The sequence below is a fragment of the Danio rerio genome, chromosome 17 (genome assembly GCF_052040795.2).
Source record: "Danio rerio strain M-AB ecotype USA chromosome 17, GRCz13ab, whole genome shotgun sequence".
Taxonomy (NCBI): domain Eukaryota; kingdom Metazoa; phylum Chordata; class Actinopteri; order Cypriniformes; family Danionidae; genus Danio; species Danio rerio.
Genome location: NC_141037.1, coordinates 16020009 through 16043944, shown reverse-complemented (window position 1 = coordinate 16043944; position 23936 = coordinate 16020009). Strand labels below are relative to the sequence as shown.

Here is a 23936-nt window from a genome sequence, read left to right as displayed (position 1 = left end):
GTTTTACTCACGTTAATGGCTGATCATTTTGCTTGTTTTAAGGAGAAACTCTTAGTGTTGAGTTATTTCTTCTAAAGGTGAAAAAATACAATGTTTTTCTAATAATTTCTTTTGATATTTGGACGGTAAACAAGACAAAGCAAAGTAAGAAGCATTTTTTTGCATTGTTATAATGTACGTGATTATTGATAGAAAACTGCCAAATAGTGCTATTCATCTTGTGAAACTGTATTCATATCGCAGTATTTATCACAGAAAAATAAACATTGCAGTATCAGATTTTTCCAATAACCTCTTTTTTTAAATTTTGTTTTTTAAAAATTCTTTTAAAATCAAGTCAGCATATTAGAATGATTTCTGAAAAACAAAAAATGTGACATTAGCTATGTTTCCATCCAAAAATGCGAATGAACTTTATGCGCAAAACTGGATTATCGCATAAAAGACGTGCGAATAAGGCAGCGTTTTCAATCCAACGAGTCAAAGCGAACAAATTTAACATTTCCTGATTAACTGGCGGCTAATATAGACAGTAAAAACTGAATTTGCTGCAGTAGGAGAAGCTGCATCAATCTTTTCTTCATCTAATAAATGACTTCATTCTTCATGACTTTCATTCTATTCTATAATATTCATTCATTTTCCTTTGCTCAGTCTCTGCTTTTTCACAGCCGAATAAACCATATGTTTTACGTATATTTTTTTTGCAGCGGATGTCCTACTAGCTGCAATCCAGTAATGGGAAACACTCTGTAATATTACTGAAATGAATATAAAAACTTATATATATATATATATATATATATATATATATATATATATATATATATATATATATATATATATATATATATATATATATATAAACTCAACACATTTACATAAGTAATCTGGGTTTGTCTACTGATAACTAATGGTGCAAAAGAAATCAGTTTTGCATCACAAGAATAACTTACATGTACTATGTTTCAAATGAAAACTGTTTCAGAATATTACTATTCACTATTACTATTCTAGATTTTTCATAGTATATCCGTTATGAATTTCTTGTACATGATATTTCTTTTTTAGCTGATATCGTTTTATTTTGCTGATAACATTTTAATGAATGACTTAGTTGTATAAAAAAATAAAAGTGAGCTAAAACATAGCTCTTGTGACTCCTCCTGTCTCCTCTATTTTCTTTCAACTGTGTCTGCTCTCGATAAACCCTAAACAAAAGCAGTTTCTGATACCGCTGAACTTAAGATTCCTCAACTTATGGGATTTTGAGTCTTAAGCTGAAGCCCAGAGATTGTTGTGAATTGTTTTCTAAACTCTTGCCTGTTTTTTTCTGTTCTCAGTGATTACTTCCACATCGGTGCGTGAGTTCAAAGTCGTGTCAGCTGAAAACGGAGCAGAAACTTTCACTTTCCAAGTTAAGCAGAACATCACATACAGGGACTGCAGTCACAGGCCCCGCAGCAGACTGGAGACACTGGAGCTGAAGATGGAGCGCGTATTTGTTATGTACGTCAGAGAGGAGCGCATCCTTCGATATGCCATCACCAACAAGATCGGACCACTAGGAGGTAAGCTTCTAACTGCTCACCATTGAATTCTGTGATTTTAAAAGTGCTGAATGTTCCTACCAAGCCACAGTGAAACAAAAGTTGTGCCATTTTTGGGGGGTTTATTTATCTAAGAGTGTTAACATAGTTTAGGCCCTCATTGCAAAGCCAAAAGTGTATTTTTGTAGCAACAGGCAACCATAAAATGCCGGAGACTGAAGGCTGATTTATACTTCTGCGTCAAACGCCGGCGTATGATACGGCGCTGACGCATAGCACTTCGCTGTGGCCGTCGCCGTCACTGACGTGCACCTCTCAAAAAATGTAACTACACGTCGCAACGACGCGTAGCGTAAGCTCTGTGATTGGTCGGCTTGGAAGCGCTGACGAGTCTGGGCGGGACCGAGAGCCGCGCGAATGGCACGAACCCAATGTAGCGATTGTTTACAAGTGTGGAGTACCGTGAAGGAACTCCGGATGGAAAGTTTTGTTCTGTGTTTACCTCATAGTTAAAGTTGTTGCACATCCGCCGGTTTCTGCCTCAAAATGAGCGAGTTTGAGCCACTTGTACATCCCGGAAGTGTTCAGGGAAAGCAAAATTACAGCGAAGAAACTCGACACAGAGGAACATTTACACCTCACTGCCAACAAGCGTTTCGGAAGTGTTAATGCAGACCGACAGAAACAGCGTGCAGAAGTATAAATGCACAGCTACGCGCGTTGCATGCACCGTGGGTTACGCCGGTCACTTGACGCAGAAGTATAAATCAGGCTCTACTCTATTACACTGAAAGTCATCTAAACCTCCTCCCACTTTCTCATGGTTAGAAGATTTAATGTCTTTTCTATATATTGAAAAAATTAGGTTTACATTAAGTATCATCCACTGAAAGAGTTTAAATAAACTGGAATCCTCCAATTAATTTTGTCAAGAATACAAGAATACTTTTTTTCAAGAAAGATCTCTTTTTATTAGTGTGTGCGTGTGTCCTTCATATTTGATGTATATTTATTTAGCTGCTTTGACAATTCCTGTAGGTGTTAATGTTGTGTGCATTTTTTATTCTCCTTCTAGGGGGTGGGGGTTATTGTTTAAAAAAAAAAGAAAATGTGTAAATTATTGATATTGTGGTATTGACATCCATTGTTTTTTTGTTGCTTCTATGAATGTCAGTGGTTGCTTTTTCACAACGCTTTTCAGAATATCTTCATTTTTAGCTCACATTCTTGGATTTTTTTGTGTTTCTTTGGTTTTGTGGAAGGTTTCAGAAGATATTCTTTTATTTACTTATTTATTTTACCTCACTAAAATGCAGATATACTGAAGAATGTTTTAAAAACAGTCGTTGACTTTCATAGTATTTTTTATTGCTACTATGAATGTCAATGGTTGCTTTTTTCCCCAACATTCTTCAAAATATCTTAATTTGTCCTCACATTCTTTGATTTTTTTTGTCTTTCTTTGTTTTCGTGGAAGGTTTCTGTAGCAGATTGTTTTATTTATTTATTTTTTACCACACTTATATGCAGATATATTCAAGAAGGTTATATAAAAACAGCCATTGACTTCCGTAGTATTTTTTGTTGCTACTATGAATGTCAATGGTTGCTTTTTTCCCCAACATTCTTCAAAATATCTTAATTTGTCCTCACATTCTTTGATTTTTTTTGTCTTTCTTTGTTTTCGTGGAAGGTTTCTGTAGCAGATTGTTTTATTTATTTATTTTTTTACCTCACTTATATGCAGATATATTCAAGAAGGTTATAAAAAAACAGCCATTGACTTACGTAGTATTTTTTGTTGCTACTATGAATGTCAATGGCTCCTTTTTTCTCCAACATTCTTCAGAAAATCTTAATTTGTCCTCACATTCTTGGATTTTTTTTGTCTTTCTTTGTTTTTGTTGGAGGTTTCAGAAGCAGATTCTTTTATTTACTTATTTATTTTACCTCACTTCTATGCAGATATATTGAAGAATGTTATAAAAAAACATCCATTGACTTCCGTAGTATTTTTTGTTGCTACTGTGAATGTCAATGGTTGATTTTTTTCCCAACATTCTTCAAAATATCTTAATCTGTCCTCACATGCTTGGATTAGTTTTGTTTTTCTTTGTTTTTGTGGAAGTTTGTAAAGCAGATTGTTTTATTTTATTTTTTTTACCTTACTAATATGCAGATAAGCAGATATACTGAAGATATACTGAGGAACTGAAAAAAACTGAAAAAAAACAGTCGTTTACTTCCGTAGTAGTTTTTGTTGCCTCTATGAATCTCTATTTTTTACGTTTGATAAGTTTAGTGACTAATTTTTATGAATTCAAGCTGAATTCATATGAAAATGTAGGATTTTTAAAAAGGGGGTGTGGCACCCAACCCCGCCCCTAAACCCAACTGTCATTGGTGGATAAGCGAATCATACTAAATTGTAGGAATGAGATCGTACGAATTCATTCAAATTAGCCACTAAATTAAAAAGTTGTTTGTCCTTATTTTTAAACCCTGACTAAGTAAAACAAGTACCAATATAATCCCGGATTAAGTAAACTCAGGCTTTACAAAGCCTATCTGTCCTGTCCAATTTGGAGGATTCTTCTTGTACATGGCCTTCTGTTCGTCCTTCGTTTAGACCAACCTTCATTTTTGGCATAGTTTCTTTATTAGCATGCTGACTGATGTGGCAATGAGACGTCTGGGTCTCACACAGGACTTACACTGGCTCATGTTCAGCTGCCTTCCCATCATGCAAAACAGGTCTAAGATAAGCACCTGTTGCTTTCTGCCACAGCCAAGCATTAGACGACAGAAAGAGGAGGACTGCACTTAACTATGTCTCTGAACTGAGCCCGTAGCAGTTTAAAGGGCTTTGTGCGTGCATTTTGTAACAAATCCCTTCATCCAGCGAGTTCCCTCAAGGAATAAATCAAACGTTTCTTTTTTAGCTTCTCGTTTTGCGACCTTGTAAGGCCGCATTAGTCCTGAGAGAGGTTTTAGTGGGAAGACGATGCATTACATTAAGCTTTGTGGTTTCTGGCTGGTGCTCAGTGGCGTAGCGCAAAATGCGGAGGCCCCCCTGCAGGGATCGCTGACGGGGCCCCCTGATGAAGGGGGGGGGGGGTGTACGTCACACGTCAATTTGCATATCACTGACGTCCTCACGTTCTACCGTTTCTGTTTAACAGCCTATGGTTAATAAAGGGGTATTTATAATTGCAATACACTTTATATAAGCATGTTTATTTAACTAAATTTATTGCTGTTTGAATACAGTATATCATTATAGATGTGTAACGTTAGTGAATGTGCAGTAATCTCTCATATGAAATAAACTCAGACAAGTTCAGAAACTGTCACTAAAATATCTGTGATTGTGAACAAGAAAAGAATAAACGGTCCAAATAAATTATTAAAATAAAGTAGAAGTAGATCGGTTAGACTGTACAAGAGAAATACCTTCACACTGCCTGCGCTAAATCATTTGTCGTCGGTACGCAGAGGGGTGATCTGCTCTCGGGCTGCAGGTGGGAGAGGCTGCTGTAGAGGACTGACTGTGCCGCCTGTCAGTGCTGTGAGGCGGGGGAGGGGCCGGCGGCATCACACGCAGCTCGTTGAGAAGAGTAGGGACGGTACAGTATGGACAAATGACAGTCTAAAAAAATCTCCAATAACACACAAAAAAGTCGCTAGATTTGTCGCTAGGGGGTCTGAAAAGTCGCTAAATCTAGTGACAAAGTCGCTAAGTTGGCAACATTGGCGGCAAGCAATCAGAATGAAGTAGTCCACCGCTTGAGAGGTGTTCAGAGAACACAGACCTGTGAACTTTGGTTCCGACCACAGTTGTTCCCAACAGTTTATTGAAAATCGCGACGACGCGGGGCCCCCTAATCACGCGGGGCCCCCCCGCGGTGCGGGCCCTGCGGGCCCGTCCGCTACGCCACTGCTGGTGCTGTGGATGTTGACTTTAGGATGATAAGTTGGGGTTGGGATGAGCGTATCTCCAGCTGGGATGCATCTAGTCCGTGGGCTGAATGAGATTCGGTTTCCTAGAGTTGCTCAATTGTCAAAACCCGATTTGACCTTGCTTGCATTTGCAATATTTTGCAGGTTTACAGTATATGTGAAGATTAATGTCGATACATTGGTTCATGAGTTGTTAATGATACATAGATAAATTAAGCCTCAATTTTGGATGAAAAGAGAAGTGCTGGGGTATTGAAGTTGTTTAAGAGTGTATGGTAAGGAATCAGGAGGTGCATATGGTCTGTTTTTGACCCTGCATTTAAATTGGATGACAATATTTTTTTCAGAACATTGGAAGTGAAATGTTTTGAGACTGAAAAGTTGGGAAGCTTGATAGTGTTCAGTTTTATTTTATAATAACATTTTACACATTTAATGTTATATGTTTATGTTTTTAGACTTTAGTCAAACTTTTTGTACAATCTCTGTTTAAACTGAAAATGATTATATTGTTTTCTTTACTTGTACTATTCAAAACATCTACTTTCTTGTTGGTTTATTTCTCATTTAAAACTCATTTCTATTACAAAAAAGCAATATGTGTTCTCTCCATTATCCTTACCACCAATTTTTTGTTTTATTTTATTTTATTTTTATTTATCTACCTAAACTGTATTTTATTGCAACTGAATTGTCTTTTTTAAAAGTATAAATTGTGTTTTGTTTTGTTTTGTTTCATTTAATTTTTAAATTAGTTTTTTATTTAATATTTTTTATTTTGTTTAAATGGTATTTTATTGCAGCAGAAATATCTTTTTATATCAATTTACTTTATTTAATTTACATTTGTTTTAATTTAAATTTTTTATTAAAACAATATTTTATTGTATTTTGATTTTAATTTATTTTATTTAAATATTATTTTATTGCAGTTCAAATGTCTTTTTAAATATTACTTTAATTTGTTTATTTTATTTTTTTAATTTATTTTTAAATTTAATTTTTAGTGTATTTTTAAATTAATTTATTATTTTGATTAAAATAAATATTTAATATTTATTTAATATTTATAGATATTTAAACATTATTTTATTGCAGCTAGAATGTCTTCATTAAATATCAAGTTAATCTGTTTGTTTAATTTATGTTTAGTTTAATTAAAGTTTTAAATAAAAAAATTTCTTTTCCTTTTTTTTATTTATTTTATTTAAATACTATTTTATTTCAGCTGAAATGTCCATCTAATGCAATGAACCATGCTAGATTGTCTCAATGCCTAAATGTCAAGCAAAATAAAAGCTTGCAAAGCAAACGTTCTGGAAAAGTTTGTAACTTTCAAACTTTACCCCTGAGCCAAAACAGAAAAAGAACTTCCCTGTAAATATATCTAGTCCTTAACAGCCTATTTCCTAGCCAGATCAGCATTTGTGAGAACATTCAGTATTTGATCAGTCCAGTCTTCTTTATATGCTGTGAGTTTGATCAGTTTCATACTGCTGTTATTATTGTGCACACACTCACACAACATATCCACAGTAGGAGTTATGTAAGAATAGTTGTGGAATGATGTTGTGGGAACAGAAGGACACCCCGAAATCCCTGTTACCCATGAGAACCTTCGTGGAAAACACAGCTGCCACTGTCCGTCCAGTGCACTGGGCACCACTACCGTATGCTCATTAAACCAGCGCTGACACGTTATCAGATCTGATGAAAAGGATATTAGATTATACTGAGGCCGATTCACACACTCATATACAGTATGTGACCTTGTATCATGTCATTGTAGTTCTACTGACATGAGGAGGTATAAAGCTGGATTTTAGTTTTCAGCCGTTTCAGACAAGCTGTCTTTTTTTCCGGGGCTGATAGAATTTGTTCAGGGTCACTTCGGCAAGCTTCCACTTCGTTTTCAATATCTGTTTCGAAAATAAAAATCCAATGACCAAAAGATACACTGACCATTTTACTGTACATTTGTTCATTTGGTAGTCATTGTTATGGAAGTTCAATGTTGTGTATATTTTTATCAGTTCATGCTCTGCTGTTGGAGCTTAAAAATGCTTTACATTGGACATTATCATACAAGCATCTCTGGAGCATCTCAGTTGTGACCCTGGAGTGTAAACGTTTGCCTTATGTTGCAGAGTTATATTTTTATCAATATATCAATGCATTGTTTTTCTTTTATGACAAAAATCATTAGAATACTAAGCATGATGGCATTTTTGTCCATTTCCTTTCTGTAGATCAATATTCAATTTGCGATTAGTAATTTGGATCACACTTAAATGGGATTTTCTTATTATTTAGATTTTTTTGAACTCTCAGATTCCAGATTTTCTAAATAGTTGTATCTTGACCAAATATTGTTGTATCCTAAAATGTATACATTAATGAAAAGCTTATTTCAGGTGATGTTTTTTAAACTCCATAAAAATGGCACTTATGGTTTTGTGATTCACACAGTGATACATTTAGCACCAAATCTGCCTATATTTTCCAGACTGGTCTTACTCTTTTGTACACTGAAAAAAAATATTCAAAGATGATTCCTTGGATTAACACAATTTCTTTATGTTAAGAGGTGGTAAACAATTTATTTGGGCTGAATTTAAACAAGCAAATTAAGTTGTACATGACTAAACTTAATTTGTTTGTTTAAATTCAACACAAACAAATTGTTTGCAACAGTTCTGCATGCAACACTTTTTTTCAGTGTAGTTCATAGTTTAGTTTTTTGTTTTATTTAGCTTAGCTTAGTTTGGTTTAGTTTAGTTTAGTTTTTTGTCTTGTTTTGTTTTTTTTTTTTTGTTTCGTTTTGTTTTTGTTTTGCTATAATTTAGTTTTTTTTTAGTTTAGGTTTTTGTTTTCATTTTGCTTAGTTTAGTTTTTCATTTACTTTTGTTTAGTTCAGTTCAGTTCAGTTTTGTTATAGTTTTGTTTCTTGCTTTTTTTGTTCGTCTTGTTTTGTTTTCATTTTGTTTATTTAGTTTAGTTTTTGTATTAGTTTAGCTTAGCTTAGCTTTGTGTTTAGTTTGGTTTTGTTTCTTTTTTTTTTTTTCATTTAGTTTTTTTGTTTAGTTTAGTGTTTTGTTTTAATTTAGCTTAGCTTAGTTTTTAGTTTAATTAAATTCAGTTATATAAGTCCCGATAAACCAAAAGCTGCAAGTTATTTATTTATTTTTTTGTATTGTGATGCAGTTCCTGGAGAAACAGAATATTAAATGAGCAAAATGTGGGCGTGGCTTGTTTTTTCTACCACAGGCTAAATGGATGTAGTTAAGTAGGCATTTCATTCAGTAAGATCATTAAAGGGGTTATTGGAAGAGTTATTACAACAGACTCCTCCTGCTCACTATTTCTGTTTGTTGTCAAAACTCAAAATCACATAGTCTGACAATGTAACTGGAAAAAAAAACAGGAAGTGCATTTTAGATTTCAATTACAGATTAGAAGGGTAAACAATTTATTTATTTATTTTTTTAATGACATGCACAGATTAATTGTTCACCACAAAACTGGCAATGTGCGCTAACAAAATCATATGGTTAGTTTTAAATCTTTACGAGTTTCTTTCTTCTGTTGAGGACAAAAGAAGATATTTTGCAGAATGCTGGTTGCTGGCACCCATCAACTTCCACATTTGAAAAAAAAAAATACTATGAAAGTCATTGGGCACCAGCCACCAACATTTTTCAAAATACCTTCTTTTGTGTTCAACAGAAGAAACGAACTTAAATAGGTTTTTATCCACTGAAGAGTGAGTAAATGATGAAAGAATTTTCATGTTTGAAAATTATGTTTCATCTCTTTAAATTACCCTAAACATTTGATGATCAACAATGGCAGACATTTTAATCATACCTGAGGAAAATGCACGTTATAGCTGACAGACAATGAATGAGCCTAACAGCGAAGGTCATTGTGTTTAGGTTTGAGTAGCCTCTTTTATTTGTTCTTTCACAAACTCCTCTGAGCTCCGAAAGCCCTCTTTCACACACTCTTAACGCAAGTTTTGTTGAGTGTTGCCCACCTGGTTCGTCCTCCCCCTTGGTTTTCCTCAAAGTCCTGTGTAAACCAGCCCCCCGCCCCACTGCTCGGCCCCTGTCCCTTTAATTAGCACAGAGTTAAAAAGAAGCCCCCGACACACTTTGGCAACGTTTGTCCTTTAGTTTCTCTCCACTTTTCCCGCCTCCCCTGTGGAGTCACTTTAAAGGGGGACCGTCTTTCTCCCTCTCTCTCACTTCAAACAAAAGTCTTCCTGTCTGGCTTTGATAATTGGCCAAATTGGTCCCTGGCCCGGGGTGAGGAAATCAAGCTGTTTTTAATGCGTGATGAGTAGGCGTTGGGTGGGGGTGAAGGTTGCCCAAGGGTCCCACCGATGGGTGCCTCATGGTAGGTCCTATGGGTAAAGAGCACAATGAAGTCTTGGTCTAGGTTTGGTAGTGTCACTCGGAGTTTTACTAGTATTGTGTGAGAACCACCCTGAGATTTAAGACTCTTTAAAGTTGTTGTGTTTCCCAGGTCAAGTACTTTGACCCCCAAGGTCAAATTTAAAGCACATATGGACTATTTGAAATGGTGTAGGTTTTGTCGGGAAGTGAAGCGTTCACACCTCTCCATATGTTAACACCTGTGAATGCACATTTATTACAAACAGCCTCATTACTAGGCCCACACGGAATCTGCGAGCGCAGAGATATTCCCAGATTTCTGCAGATTTTTAGCTCACAGAGTCTATTTATTTACATGTTTAAATGTGTGTAAATTTAGGTTTATTCAGTTTTTTTATTTATTTCAATAATATTAAGTCATCAATGGTTATTTATAAAGCGCTTTTTAAAAGCAACAAGTGCTTACCAAAATGCTGTACACACATACACCATCTAAAACAAAAGACAAATGCAAAACTTGAACCCCTTCTTAATAACACTAGTGTGGATGGATGCAGAGATTTTTGAAGCAAAAGAGCCACTTACACATGTATCCGGATTGCTGTAGACGTAGCCTCAGGATGCTGACTTTGGCCAGAGGATTTAAAACATCTGCAGTGACTCATGCATCTGTGAGTCATATTTCCAGTGTTCCCCATCGTGGTGAGTTAGTTTGGTATCTTGAATAAACAGCAGCGTAATCAGTCAATGTTACAGAACTGGCACAAGTCGCTCTAGAGTTCCTCAGTGGGGTTCTGGCAGTCCCCAATGTCTTTTACAAATCTCAATATGAGGGTTTTAGGACATTATTCATCATATGAAGCAGCTGTCTTTGGTAAAGTCAAAAAGTAGTGATATGGTTATTTTTACTTGTATATGATTAGATTTGTTATTTTCTAACCTTTTGTTTTCAGAATTGCCACTATGAGGAAAAGCCTTTTTGAGTTGGACTTTAGAGTTAGACTGAAAAAATGCAGAATTGCAAATGTAAAATTAATTATGGGTTTTATATCTGACAAATGCAAAAAAAAAAAAGTCATTTTGAGTGGAAAAGTCAGAATCACAAGGTTTATTCAGTATCTGCTAAATCTGACCATTTTTGTCATAATGCTTTCTTCCCTCATAATGATGAGTATTTATCTTGCAGTTGTGTTTTAAAGGGATACCTAAGCCCAAAATTTCCATTTATTCATTATTAACTCTCCCTCAAGTGGTTTTGCAAACGATGATATTCTTTCTTTTGTTGAACACAAAAAACTGATTGTGAAGAAAGCTGAAAACTGGTAACCATTGACATTTATGCTTTCATAGTAGGAATCACATAATAACATTTGTAGTCAAAAAGTGCTTTTCTTGCTTAGAATTTTGTCTTGTTTCAAGTCCAATTGGTTTAAAAATCCTAAATAAAAAATATTTAGTCGTAATTTAAGAAATAAAATGGCAAAATTAAGCATTAAAAGTTTTTCCATAAAACAAGCAAAATAATCTGCCATGGGTGTAAGCCATGGGGTGTCCAAACTCGGCCCTGGAGGGCTTGTTTCCTGCTGAGTTTAGCTCCAACTTGCTTCAACACACCTGCCAGGAAGTTTCTAGTTTTATCTAGTAAGCTTGATTAGCTGGTTCAGGTGTGTTTGATTAGAGTTGGAGTTAAACTCTCCAGGACACCGGCCCTCCAGGACTGAGTTTGGACTCCCCTGGTGTAAGCAGAATAATCTTGTTTTTCCTTTTGATATAGGATTATTTTGCTTACACCATTGGCAGATTATTTTGCGTGTTTTAGGGAAAAACTTGCCATATTATTTCTTAAAACTTGATAATATCTATTGCTTCTCTACAAAATTATTCTTACATTTTTTTTATGAATCAGCTTATTTTTTGTGGATTAATTTGCCTTTTCATCCTTTCACAGCTGTAGATCCCGAGCCAGAAAACGTAAACCCCTGTTACTCTGGAAATCACGACTGTGATACAACGGCTCGATGTGTGCCAGGTGAAGGACAGCTGTTTTCTTGCCAATGTGCCACAGGTTACAGAGGAGACGGACGCAACTGTTATGGTAAGAGACGTTATAATTAAAACACACACACACACACACACACACACACACACACATATACAGAGCTGTGGTCAAAAAGTGTTCAAGAAATCAATTCTGAGATTTTCAAAAAACATCTCTATTCTTTCTTGAATCAATTTTGAGTTTAGTGTTTAAAAGTAGATGGTGCTGCTTTACAAACAGCCACAGCAGCAAGTGTAAGGTGTAGGCCAGATCTGGGCGAGAATAAAAGCAAATTGTGGCCCAAAATAGGGTCAGTTCTGGTTTATTTGGTTGAATTCTGGCTAATATGTGGTATTGCTTTAGCTTATTTGTGGCCCAGATCTGACAAACAGGAGCGGACCGCCCTAGAGCCATCATTCCATTCAGTATGTGGTCCAGATGTAAGTGTCTGGTGTGGGCTGGATCTGGGCCAGAATAAAAGCACACTGTGGCCCAGAATAGGGTCAATTCTGGTTAATTTAGTTGAATTCTGGCTGATATTCGATATTGCTATGGCTTAATTGTGGCTCAGATGTGGCAAACAGGAGCAGACCGCCCAAGTGCCATCCTTCCATGTGGTGTGTGGGCCGGATGTAAGTGTCTGGTATGGGCTGGGTTTGAGCCACATGAATTGTGCTAGCTGAGACTTCATCGTAGAGAAAATCTGATCAAAACGTGCATTAAGCGGTTGTCGGTGAACATATAAAACCAACTATCAACGATCACAGACGACCAAATTGTGGCTGAAATTCTACAGTGTGAGCAAGGCTTTAGGAAAGATTTAAGTCAGGGGTGTCAAACTCAGTTCCTGGAGGGCCACAGCCCTGCAGAGTTTAGTTACAGTTCTTCTTAAACACATTTACCTGTTGGTTCTAAACAAGCCTTATAGACTCAATTAATTTGATCAGGTGTGTTTAATTAATGTTCAAACTGTGGACAAAGTTTGACATCCCTTGTTTAAGTGAATCAAAAAAATGTTCATAGTGAGCTGTGTTTACATTAATTACACGACATGAGAGCCAATTTACACGACTTAGTCTTAGATGAAAAGTTTTGTTTTGTGTTTACCTTATGTTGCACGTCCGCTGCTTCCTGCCTCGAAATGAGTGAGTTTGAACCACTTGTACATTAAAGAAGCATTCAGAAAAAACAAAACACCAGCGAAGAAACTTGACACAGAGGAACATAAACACCTTACTGCCAACTAGCATTTCGGAAGTGTTTTTGCAGAGCAACAGAAACAGTGTGCAGAAGTATGAATGCACAGTTTACTCGCTTTGCATGCACCATGGGTCACGCCGATCACTTGACCCTGAAGTGTAAACCAGGCTTTAGTCCCTTTATTAATCTGGGGTCGCCACAGCGGAATGAACCGCCAACTTATCCAGCACATGTTTTATGCAGCGGATGCACTTCCAGCCGCAACCCATCCATGGGAAACATCCATGCACACTAATTCAAACACATACACTATGGAAAATTTAGCCTACCCAATTCACTTGTACCACATGTCTTTGGACTGTGGGGGAAACTGGAGCACCCAGAGGAAATCTAATCGAACACAGGGAGAACATGCAATCTCCGCACAGAAATACCAACTGACCCAGCCAAGGCTCAAATCAGCGACCTTCTTGCTGTGAGGTGAATGTGCTACCCACACAATATAAATATGTTTATATAAAACTTCTGATGTGTGTATGCACCTTTGCGCGCAACATTTGTATATTTATAACGATCTCTGAGGATAGTGGCGGTGGCAAGTCACTGACATGTTTATTTTGCAAGTCGTAGTGCTGAAAAGTTTCGGATGGCCTAGAGCAGGCGTCTCAAACTCGCGGCCCGCGAGCCATTTGCAGCCCTCAGAGCAAAATTTTGTGGCCCGCGCCGACCACTGTACACTGACAAAATCAGCGGCTCCGCTGATTCTATCCGTACACAGCGGTCACTGGCATTCCCCGCCCGCCGTGTAAACAAAGGGGCGGGGATGCCGGTGACGTCACCACGCACCCCGCCCCTTTGTTAGACGCTGTGACGGGCGGGAAGTGTTAGGAGGGAACTCGCGCCGGCCAGAACCAAGGTAAGCTGTTCCCGCCCCTGCCTGCCACTTAGCTACCTATCTGCAGCCTGCCACCTACCTAGCTACAGCCTGCATCTTATATATATTATAGGTAGATACAGACTGGTACAGACTGATGTGAGTGGGGTGGGGGTGTTTTATTTATACATATATACGCCTTTTTTTTAGGTGAGGGAATGGAAGTTTTGAGTGAGTTCCCCCACTTTTTTCTGTGTGAGAAGTTATTCTCCACCTTGAACTTCAATAAGTCAAAGTACAGGTCTAGACTTAATGATGATCATCTTCAAGCCGTACTGAGGGTCTCAAGTGCTTCCGCTCTAAAGCCAAATGTGGTTCAGATTTGTGAGAAGAAGCGCTGTCAAGTCTCTGGCAGCAAGGAGTAGGCAAAAGATGCCATGTTCAGAAGAACTGTTCATAATCTTCACTCAATGTTCTATTAATGTTCAGGACACTTCATGTTCAGAAGAAATAATTAAAACTGTTAATAATGACATTTGAGGACTTTTTTTTTTGTGAAATCCTTTATGCGGCCCAGCCTCACCCAGACTTTGCCTCCTGCGGCCCCCAGGTAAATTGAGTTTGAGACCCCTGGCCTAGAGCATCATCTGCTGTTAAAAAACTAAACTCAAAATCAATTCAAGAGAAATATCAAGAAGTCCTCGCTGGCGTACTGGATCAGGCCCAATATGTAGTGGACATTTTAACATCCATGCTACTGTGAGGGTTCGTGTAAGTGTAGACGTTAATGACTATGATTGTTGATTTTAGGGTTTGGGTAGGTGTAGACGTAAATAACTATGAGGGTTGGTTTTAGGGTTTGGGTAGGTGTAGACGTAAATAACTATGAGGGTTGGTTTTAGGGCCTACTCACACTATGCCATCCGTACCGTGCCCAGGCCCGTTTCCCGGATCGTTTGAGAAGTGTGAGTGCGCTGAATCGGGCTCAAGCACGGTTCACTTGGCCGGCCCTGGCCCGGTTGGAAGAGGTGTGCCTGAGCGCGGTACACTTGGGCTTTGGTGCGGTACGCTTCTGTGTGAGCGCGAAACGCGCCAAAGCCCGAAACCGAAAGCGAGACGTGACTTTTAAGGGACTGTTTGATATGGATTTATTAATCATTCTTGCTGTTCAGTGATCGCAAACTGCAGTAGTTTATTAAAGACGCAAACTCCTCACAGCACGCCAGCTGCGCGCCTTCAGCAGACCTCCTCATTCCTGCAGCACGAGAGCTTTGATTGTTTATGCGCGCCAAAAGTGGCGGATCTGTTCGTTAAAATATTTGACTGCGTGTCCCCGCATCCCTAAGGACTGTTTGGCGAAATATTTGACTGCATGTCACTGCATATCAAACGACTGAAAGGATATAACTAGAGAAATCTCCACTGTGCTGCTGAGTGAGAGCGTATGGCAAGCCGTTTTAACATTTAAACCTTGTTCTGACTATCCATAAATATATTTAGAGATATAATTATATATTTTGACAAGTCATTATTATAATTCGACTTGTCAGAATGACAATTAGAGATATCTGCAATTACAATTGTACTAGTACGAAATCAGATTGGAGATATCTGCAAATATATTATGACTAGTCATATTCCTCCATTGACTTCCATTGAAAAATATTTGCAGATATCTCTAACTGAGTTTTGACTCGTCAAAAATTCAATTCAAGATATCTACAACTGTAATTCGACTATTAGTAAATTAATTAGAGATATCTTCAAATATATTTGTAAATATCTCTAAATATTACGAATTAAAGACATCTCCAACTGTATGACTAGTAAAAACTCAGTTAGAGATATCTCTAATTACAATTGTGACTAGTCAAAACTCATTTAGAGATATCTGCAAATATTTTTCAATGGAAGTCAATGGAGGAATATGACTAGTCATAATATATTTGCAGATATCTCCAATCTGATTTCGTACTAGTACAGTTGCAATTGTAGATATCTCTAATTGTTATTCTGACTAGTCGAATTATAATTATGACTAGTCAAAATATAATTAGAGAGATCTCTAAATATATTTATGGAGTCAGAACAAAGATTTAAATGCTAAAAAGGCTTGCCATAGAGAGCGCTTCTGAACAGCGCAGCAGCGATGACGTAAGCGTGCCGAGGCCCGATATGGTGTGAGCGCGGGCCGTCGGGGGAGACGGGAGGGGGGACAAGCGTGCTTTGGCCCGGTTCGAGGCAACTGTACCTAGTGTGAGTACGGCCTTAGGGTTTGGGTAGGTGTAGACTTTAATAACACATAGTGTAATAGGTTTTTCAATGTAATGGGTTTTTCAAACTAATTTCGAGAGGAGCATGTGATATGATTGACTGCAGCTGGCCACCCATCTACATTCATTAGTTAGGATAGATCTGATTGGCTAGCTCACTATAAGTAGCCTAGCTAGATTTACTCCCTTATCTTCGTTAAGAAACCCCCCATCCACCCCTTTCTCCTCCTTTCCTCCTTTACAAAAGGGGAGCTCTCGAGAACCACCTGATCTCATACTCCCCTCTCATGCTCTATTGACCTGGCGGGAGCCCTGGGCTCAACTATCTCCGAGCTCAGGGTTCTCTCCCGGGACAACATGCCAAACCTGCTAACAGTTGTCAAGCAATATCTAAGTGTGTACTCTTGAATTGATATGAATAATTCTCATTTCTAGCAACAACCGCTTACGCATACACATTCACTAAGTATTGGACCTGATTAAGTATGTCTTAGTGCTAGAGGCTGCAGCATGGACATACTTGAAATTATCAATGCATTCTGAAAATCTCTGAATCTCTGATGTTGAATGAAATTTATGATTTTTTGGCACAGCTCTACACACACACACACACACACACACACACACACATACACACTTGAGCTATAAATTCAACTGCAAGCTCTTGACGCTCTGTTTAACCACTCGAGGGTCTGGAAAATTTCGAGCAAAAGCCCGAACTGTTCATTATAGCCATGCATCTGCGTAATATCAACACTGCAGCTGGTTCAGAAGTGGGGTCATCACCACTGTACTACATCAGCGCAAACCAGACGCTTCCCATCCAATGAGTCAAACGCAAAGCAGAGGAAACCCTCAGTGAATCATGAGGCGGAGGTCTTTCCTCCAGTCCGCTGCCTCTCATCTTCATCCTCCCACTGTTACCAAGCCAAACAACAGAGAGACTAAACACTCTTGAGCTGGAATGTGGGAGATCTGTGGGGCTTGTGGGGAGAATTGTAAGCGAAGACACATTGCTGTGGCATTTTTGTTTGAGTTGCACACAGAGAGGCCACATCCTCGGCTTCAAGCTAGTTTTGGGGGGCTGAGAGAGACCACCTGATATTCCCTTGTTTGAAGAGGGATGAGAGCAAATTGCGCATCCCCTCCGGAAAACTCCCCGTGTCCCCACACAGATGTGTGCTTTTTTGTTTAGTTTTTTCTTCAGAGACTCTGTTCCAGATGATGTTTGACAGTGAGACGAGTAATGAGGTCTGAGTCGATTGAGTCAGTTCTGATTCTGTGATTTGATTGAAGTGATCCTTAAAGTAAAAAAGAGGTTGTAAGTGTTGGGCTGAGTAGCTGGTTATGGCTGATTACCAATGGGTTGAATTGACATTAATAATGTTTTTGATAGGAATAGGCAAGGGCAGTCAGTCATGATGTTCAATTGAAAAAAAATGTGAATTTAGGCAACACGGTGGCACAGTGGGTAGCATGATTGCCTCACAGCAAGAAGCTTGTTGGTTCGAGCTTTGGCTGGGTCAGTTGGCATTTTTTTGTGGAGTTTGCATGTTCTCCCCATGTTCACGTGAGTTTCCTCCGGGAGCTCCGGCTTCCCCATAAGTCCAAAGACATGCGCTATAGGTGAATTGGGTAGGGAAAATTGGTCATAGTATATGTCTGTGAGTTTTTATGGGTGTTTCCCAGTGATGGGTTGCAGCCGGAAGGGCATCCGCTGAATAAAACGTATGCTGGATTAGTTGGTGGTTTATTCCGCTGTGGCGACCCCAGATTAATAAAGAGACTAAGCCGAAAAGAAAATGAATGAATGAATATTAGATTTTATATAGCTTATATGCATAAATTTAAAGCCTTTCAGGTTAAAATTCACTCACAAATATGTTGCAGTGCCAGCAAAAAAAGTCATTCTAATTTCATATACACTCACCGGCCACTTTATTAGGTACACCTGTCCAGCTACTCGCTTACTCAATTTTCTAATCAGCCAATCACATGGCAGCAACTCAATGCAGTTAGGCATGTAGACATGGTCAAGTCAAATTTCAAACGGAGCATGAGAATGGGGAAGAAAGGTGATTTAAAGGGCCATGAAACCCCCTCATTTCAGCAGGGTGTTTTCACACCTCTACTTTGGAAAAAGCCAGAAAAGTGGGCGTGTCCAGCTCTGTTTAGGGTGGAGTGTCGGAGGAGCAAAAGAGGTATGGTGTGGGAGTGTCGATTTGACCACGCGCGAGTTTCAGAGTCAAAACACACACACACACACAGGGGAGAAAGTGACTGTGTTTACATGGAAATCTGTAATAGAATTATTTGCCAAATTATTAAATAGTGGACTTTAACTGCAGTTTGGCACTTTCATTCAGGGAATTCATTTGTGCCCCTCGTCACAAGTCTAAGGGCGAATCATCTCAGACTGGTTTTTTGAACATGACAATAACACTGTACTCAAATGGCCTCCACAGTCACCAGAGCTCACTCCAGTAGAGAACCTTTTGATGTGGTTGAATGGTAGATTCACATCATGGATGCTCAGCTAACAAATCTGCAGCAACTGCGTGATGCTATCATGTTAATATTGCCCAAAATTTCTGGGGAATGTTTGCAGTACCTTGTTAAATCTATGCCATAAAGGACCCAACCTGGTCTTAGTACGGTATACCTAATAAAGTAGCCAGTGAGTGTATACATGTATATAACACAGAAGAAGAAAAATATTAGCTATTCGTTTTTTAAATATTTTCCAAAAGAAGATTTTTTTCAACATGTTTTTAAAGATCATTTTAGGAACTATTTTCTAATGATTAATTTTAGTTTAATTTAATTTAATTTAAGTTTAATCTTTTGCCATGATCACAGTACTGTACATAATATTTATTAGAACTAATGCTGGTATTCAACTTAAAGTGCATTTTGCAGATTAATTAGGGTAATTAGGCAAGTCATTGGAAAATAGTGGTTTTATCTGTAGCAAATTGAAAGAAATATACATTTTTAAAGGAGCTAACAATATTGACCTTTTCTCAGTTTAAACTTAATAAAAAAAGATTTAGTTTCCCATAGTGACACTTACAGCGCTGCCTGTGCTTGATTAAATGTGCGTGAGTGTGTACGGGTGTGTTTTCAGGCATCATGTTCCCATTAGAGGATAATTTTATCACCTGTCTGAACTCTTCACTCCGGAGCAGATAATAAGGGGGTCAAGGAAAGAGTGCAGAGAGAAATGAAGAGAACGAGGGGGATCGTGGGCTCTTAGTCTCCCTGTAATTAGCAGTGATCAAAACCAGGTCTCCTGCTGACCAGCTCTTAACCCACCCAGAGCCTGAGGCCTGTTCCCACGCGCTCCGACAGGGACGACATCCCTGCTATCCCTCTCTGTCATTACAAACAGCAACATCTTAGGGGCGAACTTTTAGGTTTGGGCAAATCGACTTTTTAATGAATCGTGTTCCTGTGTTTCTGTAAACAGTCAGTCGTGTTTAAAGCGAAAGTAGTTCAGAGACATTACCCCCGAATAAGCTCCCCTAGTGTTAAATAGTTGAGTTTTACCATATTTTAATCCATTCAGCCAATCTGCAGGTCTGGCTTGAGCACTTTTAGCTTAGCTTAGCATAAATACTGGAATCGGATTAGACTGTTAGCATCTTGCTCAAAAATAACCAGAGTTTTGATAATTTTCCTATTTAAAGTTTTCATTCATCAATAGCACGTATATATTTAAATCTATAACCTCTGCATCAAATCAAGAATTAAATCAAGAGCGTGTGAATCAAAATCAAACTAAATTGAGACATCTGAATCTATAGACCAATTACCAACCTACGTCACACATGACGTTACACGGGTCCCCGGTTGCAAAAAAAAACAGGCTCCAATGGGAAAGATGTCGTGTTGTGCGGTAGGATGCTGAATTCGAGTCCAAAAATAGAACACTTAACTTTTACCATACACCACACACTGCTTTATTACCGACTGTAGACGTCTTTAGCTAAATGGGAGCTGAATAAAGTGAGGAGCTAATTAGAAATGCTGGACTCTGCAGTTCTCATCTCATATCAGGTCAGTTCACCATATGCTGAATCATACACGTTACTCGTTTTTGATTGCAGAAATGATTTCAGCAAAAACTGGTTAATTAAACTGCGGACACTGAATGCTAAGAATGAAACGTGAAAGTTACGTTTATTAAGGTAAACGTAGTTTTATATTCACACATTCATTCAGTGACAACTTGTGACACACTCGCTATATTGTTTACCACGGCACTTTGAATATTCTGTCTGAAATAACCAGCAAGTGTGACTTGAAAACAACATTAACACTTTATTTGACTGTAAACAATGTTGTATATTGATAGTCATTGGCTGCTTATATGATTTCGCTACTTGGAATTTGCAAATAATATTTTTATGAAATTATATTATTAAGGAGAAAGTCCAAATGTGCGAATATAAAACCAACTTTACCTCTATGTGCAGGTTCACATATCCTGCCGTACAGGTGCAGTTCAGTGTCAGAATGCAGTCGTTTTACGTCTGCAAGACTGAAAACACATCTGTTTAGCTGTGCCTTTACTGAATGAGCACTGTGCTGCGTCCGACAGATTGCACTATCATGTTTTTCTCTTCTTCTTCATTCTTTTATATTACATTTTACCTGTTTTTATGTTTTGTTTTGTTTTACGCATTTTTATTATTTGTTTTTATTTTTATTTTACTTGTTTCTTTTATTCTTGTTTATGTAAAGCACTTTAAATTGCCATTGTGTATGAAATGTGCTATAAAAATAAATTTGCCTTGCCTTGCTTTGCCTTACGTGTTGGAGATTAATTACCCAGGCCTTGTGGTACGTTAACTCCGTCTTCTTTCCTTGTCTTTGGCTAGGCAGAATCTCGGTTTTTAGCTCTACATAGTGTTGAATCTGGTCATCATGGAGCATTATTTCTTGCACATGACCACACAGAACATCATTGTTGGCATCCAAAGACTTGTAGACCTTTAACTTCTTTCTTGTAAAATCACTTGGAGATTCAATAAGATTGTATATTTGGGGCCGGATGCTTGGTCATTTTGTCTTATCCAATATCCATTGGGTGGGTGCTAACGCAAATGGACCTGTCAGATGAACGCCGCTCACTTTAACGTTAATCTTGCCGAATCACTGTGCTTATCACTGGGCGATTAGCTGTTATAATACTCTGAAAGCATTATGTAAATAATATATATAATATGTAATCAATATATCTTATTTCTAAGACAAAAACAAACTCTGCACCGCATCTGATGTCATTACCTCACTGTAAATGCTGGCGCTCCCAGTTTCTTTCTACCACCTCCCTGCGCGCGCATCCTGAATGTTTACAAACAAGGTAATTGGTCTACCCAGCCTTATATGCTCATGACATGCACCAAGACGCCTCTTACAGCTTTTTAGACACCCAGAGTTTAAGAGGGTTAATGTGGTTGGTTGAAACGTCAACGTTATGAGCTGTGATTGATCAGTTTGTGTCTCTCTGTAGATGTTGATGAGTGTGCAGAAGGTCTGAGCTCTTGTGGTGCTCACTCTCACTGTGTGAATCTGCCTGGAAGCCATCGCTGTCAGTGTGAGAGCGGATTCCAGTTTGGATTTGATGGACGCACATGTCAGGGTAAGACACTTCTTTATTTCCTGTCTCTTAAAATTACACAGTTCTACGAAACTCTTCAATGTATAAAATTTGCAGGATAACTACAATCAAAAAGAAAATTAATAAATAAATACAAACGGCTCCCTTTTGCTTTTTATTTTATGTTTTTTTACTTAAATTGTCTCATGCATGATAGAACTTCTCTTTAATAACTAGTAAATGAGTGATTGAGCTTAATTAACCAATCCATTTCAGCTTAGGTTAAAATGCATGTGACAATTTCGACAGTGGAATGGGTTATCCAGATTGTAGTCATTTATATTTATTGTTTTGTTTATTGCATTAAGTTAGAATAAAGATAAAATATAATATACATTTATAGACAATTTGCAGAATAACTACAATCAAAAGAGAATTAAATGAATAAACTGTTAACTTGGCGAAGCAGTGGCGCAGTAGGTAGTGCTGTCGCCTCACAGCATGTGGTACAGGTGAATTGGGTAGGCTAAATTGTCCGTAGTGTGTGTGTGTGAATGTGTGTGTGGATGTTTCCCAGAGATGGGTTGCGGCTGGAAGGGCATCTGGTGCGTAAAAACTTGCTGCATTAGTTGGCGGTTCATTCCACTGTGGCGACCCCGGATTAATAAAGGAACTAAGCCGACAAGAAAATGAATAAATAAAACTGCTTTTACTGAAAGCATCGATTAGATTGACACATTTTAAAATTATTTTTATTATTATTTTTTTTTATATTTATAATTGCATTTTTTACAATGATACAGTATTATTCAAAAGTTTGGGGTCAGTAAGATTCAGTTTTTAGCAAATAATGAAAAAATTATTTATTTTAAATTACTTTAAGCTTTTATTTTGGAAGGATGCATTATATTGAGAATAGTTTATATTTTATAACAATTTATGAGGGCATTTATAATCAAATTTAATTTTCACTCTTATACTATTTAATCTTCACAATATTTTAAAATGATTATTAGTGTAAAATAATGGACGTTAATTAATTAATTAATTAATTCATCTTCTTTTTGATTTAGTCCCTTTATTAATCAGGGGTCGCCAAAGCGGAATGAACCGCCAACTTACTTAGCATATGTTTTACGCTGCGGATGCCCTTCCAGTTGCAACCCAACACTGGGAAACACTTATACACTCTCATTCACGCACGCCATTATAGTTTATTCAATTCCCCTGCACCGCATGTTCTGACTGTGGGGGAAACCGGAGCACCCGGAGGAAACCAAAGTGAACACGGAGGGAACATGCAAACTCCACACAGAAATGCCAACTGACCCAGCCGGGTTTTGAACCAGCAACCTTCTTGCTGTAAGGTGACAGTTCTAACCACTGAGCCACCGTGACACCCAGATTTAAGACATAAATAAATCAGAGACTAAAGGCTCGTACACACCGGGACGCTTTCCGTTTGCGTTTATCGTCAGCATTTTTCAAAACGTTTTTCCGGATTCACACCCAATCGATTTTCACTAGCGTTGAGCAGAAAAGTATGCAAAATCACTCCTTGGCATTAGTTGGCGCTACACAACTTTAAGCTTCTGAGATCCGCTTGTAACACAGAGGAAGAAGACAAAGTTTTTTTAAAAATGACGATTTTACAACTGCCGTTTTGCGCGTTGGTGTGCACAATCCCATTTGCGCCATTTATTTAGTCACTAGGCGTTAAACATCAACAGAAAGCACGAGCAAAAAACATCTCCGTGTGCACAGGCCTTAAGCCGAAGGAAAATGAATCAATAAATGTTTTAAATCTGTTTCAAGAGTTTTAAAAATGCAATCCCATAAGGAAGATTTTGTTTCTGTTTTGAAACTGAAGTCATTATTACTTTTTAGTTTTGTTTTTTACTCTTTCTATATTATAAAGAGTGTTAATTGTTAACGAGTGTTTAAGTGCTAATTAATTAGTTGTGTTGTGTGCTTTTTTGTAAATTCTGTACTGTAAAATAATTATACTTTACAATTGGTCTTAAATTAGATTCTTTTTG

General features: G+C 37.8%; 1 protein-coding gene and 1 long non-coding RNA gene across 5 annotated transcripts in view; one reads left to right on the top strand and one right to left on the bottom strand.

Annotated features, from left to right (window-relative positions):
- nid2a (nidogen 2a (osteonidogen)) overlaps positions 1-23936 on the top strand; it is an 80039-nt gene that overhangs the window by 28632 nt on the left and 27471 nt on the right. For all 4 annotated transcript variants that reach the window (XM_087290196.1, XM_087290194.1, XM_087290195.1 and 1 more), the window contains exons 8-10: positions 1344-1571; positions 11856-12002; positions 21811-21939. In XM_087290196.1, coding sequence (XP_087146322.1) covers positions 1344-1571; positions 11856-12002; positions 21811-21939 — 504 coding nt within the window. The remainder of the gene's footprint in view (positions 1-1343; positions 1572-11855; positions 12003-21810; positions 21940-23936) is intronic.
- LOC141378534 (uncharacterized) lies at positions 9436-11996 on the bottom strand. Its single transcript, XR_015513175.1, has 3 exons — positions 11796-11996; positions 10493-10626; positions 9436-9915 (listed from the first exon to the last, which is right to left on the bottom strand). It is a non-coding gene; the product is annotated as an uncharacterized LOC141378534 (long non-coding RNA).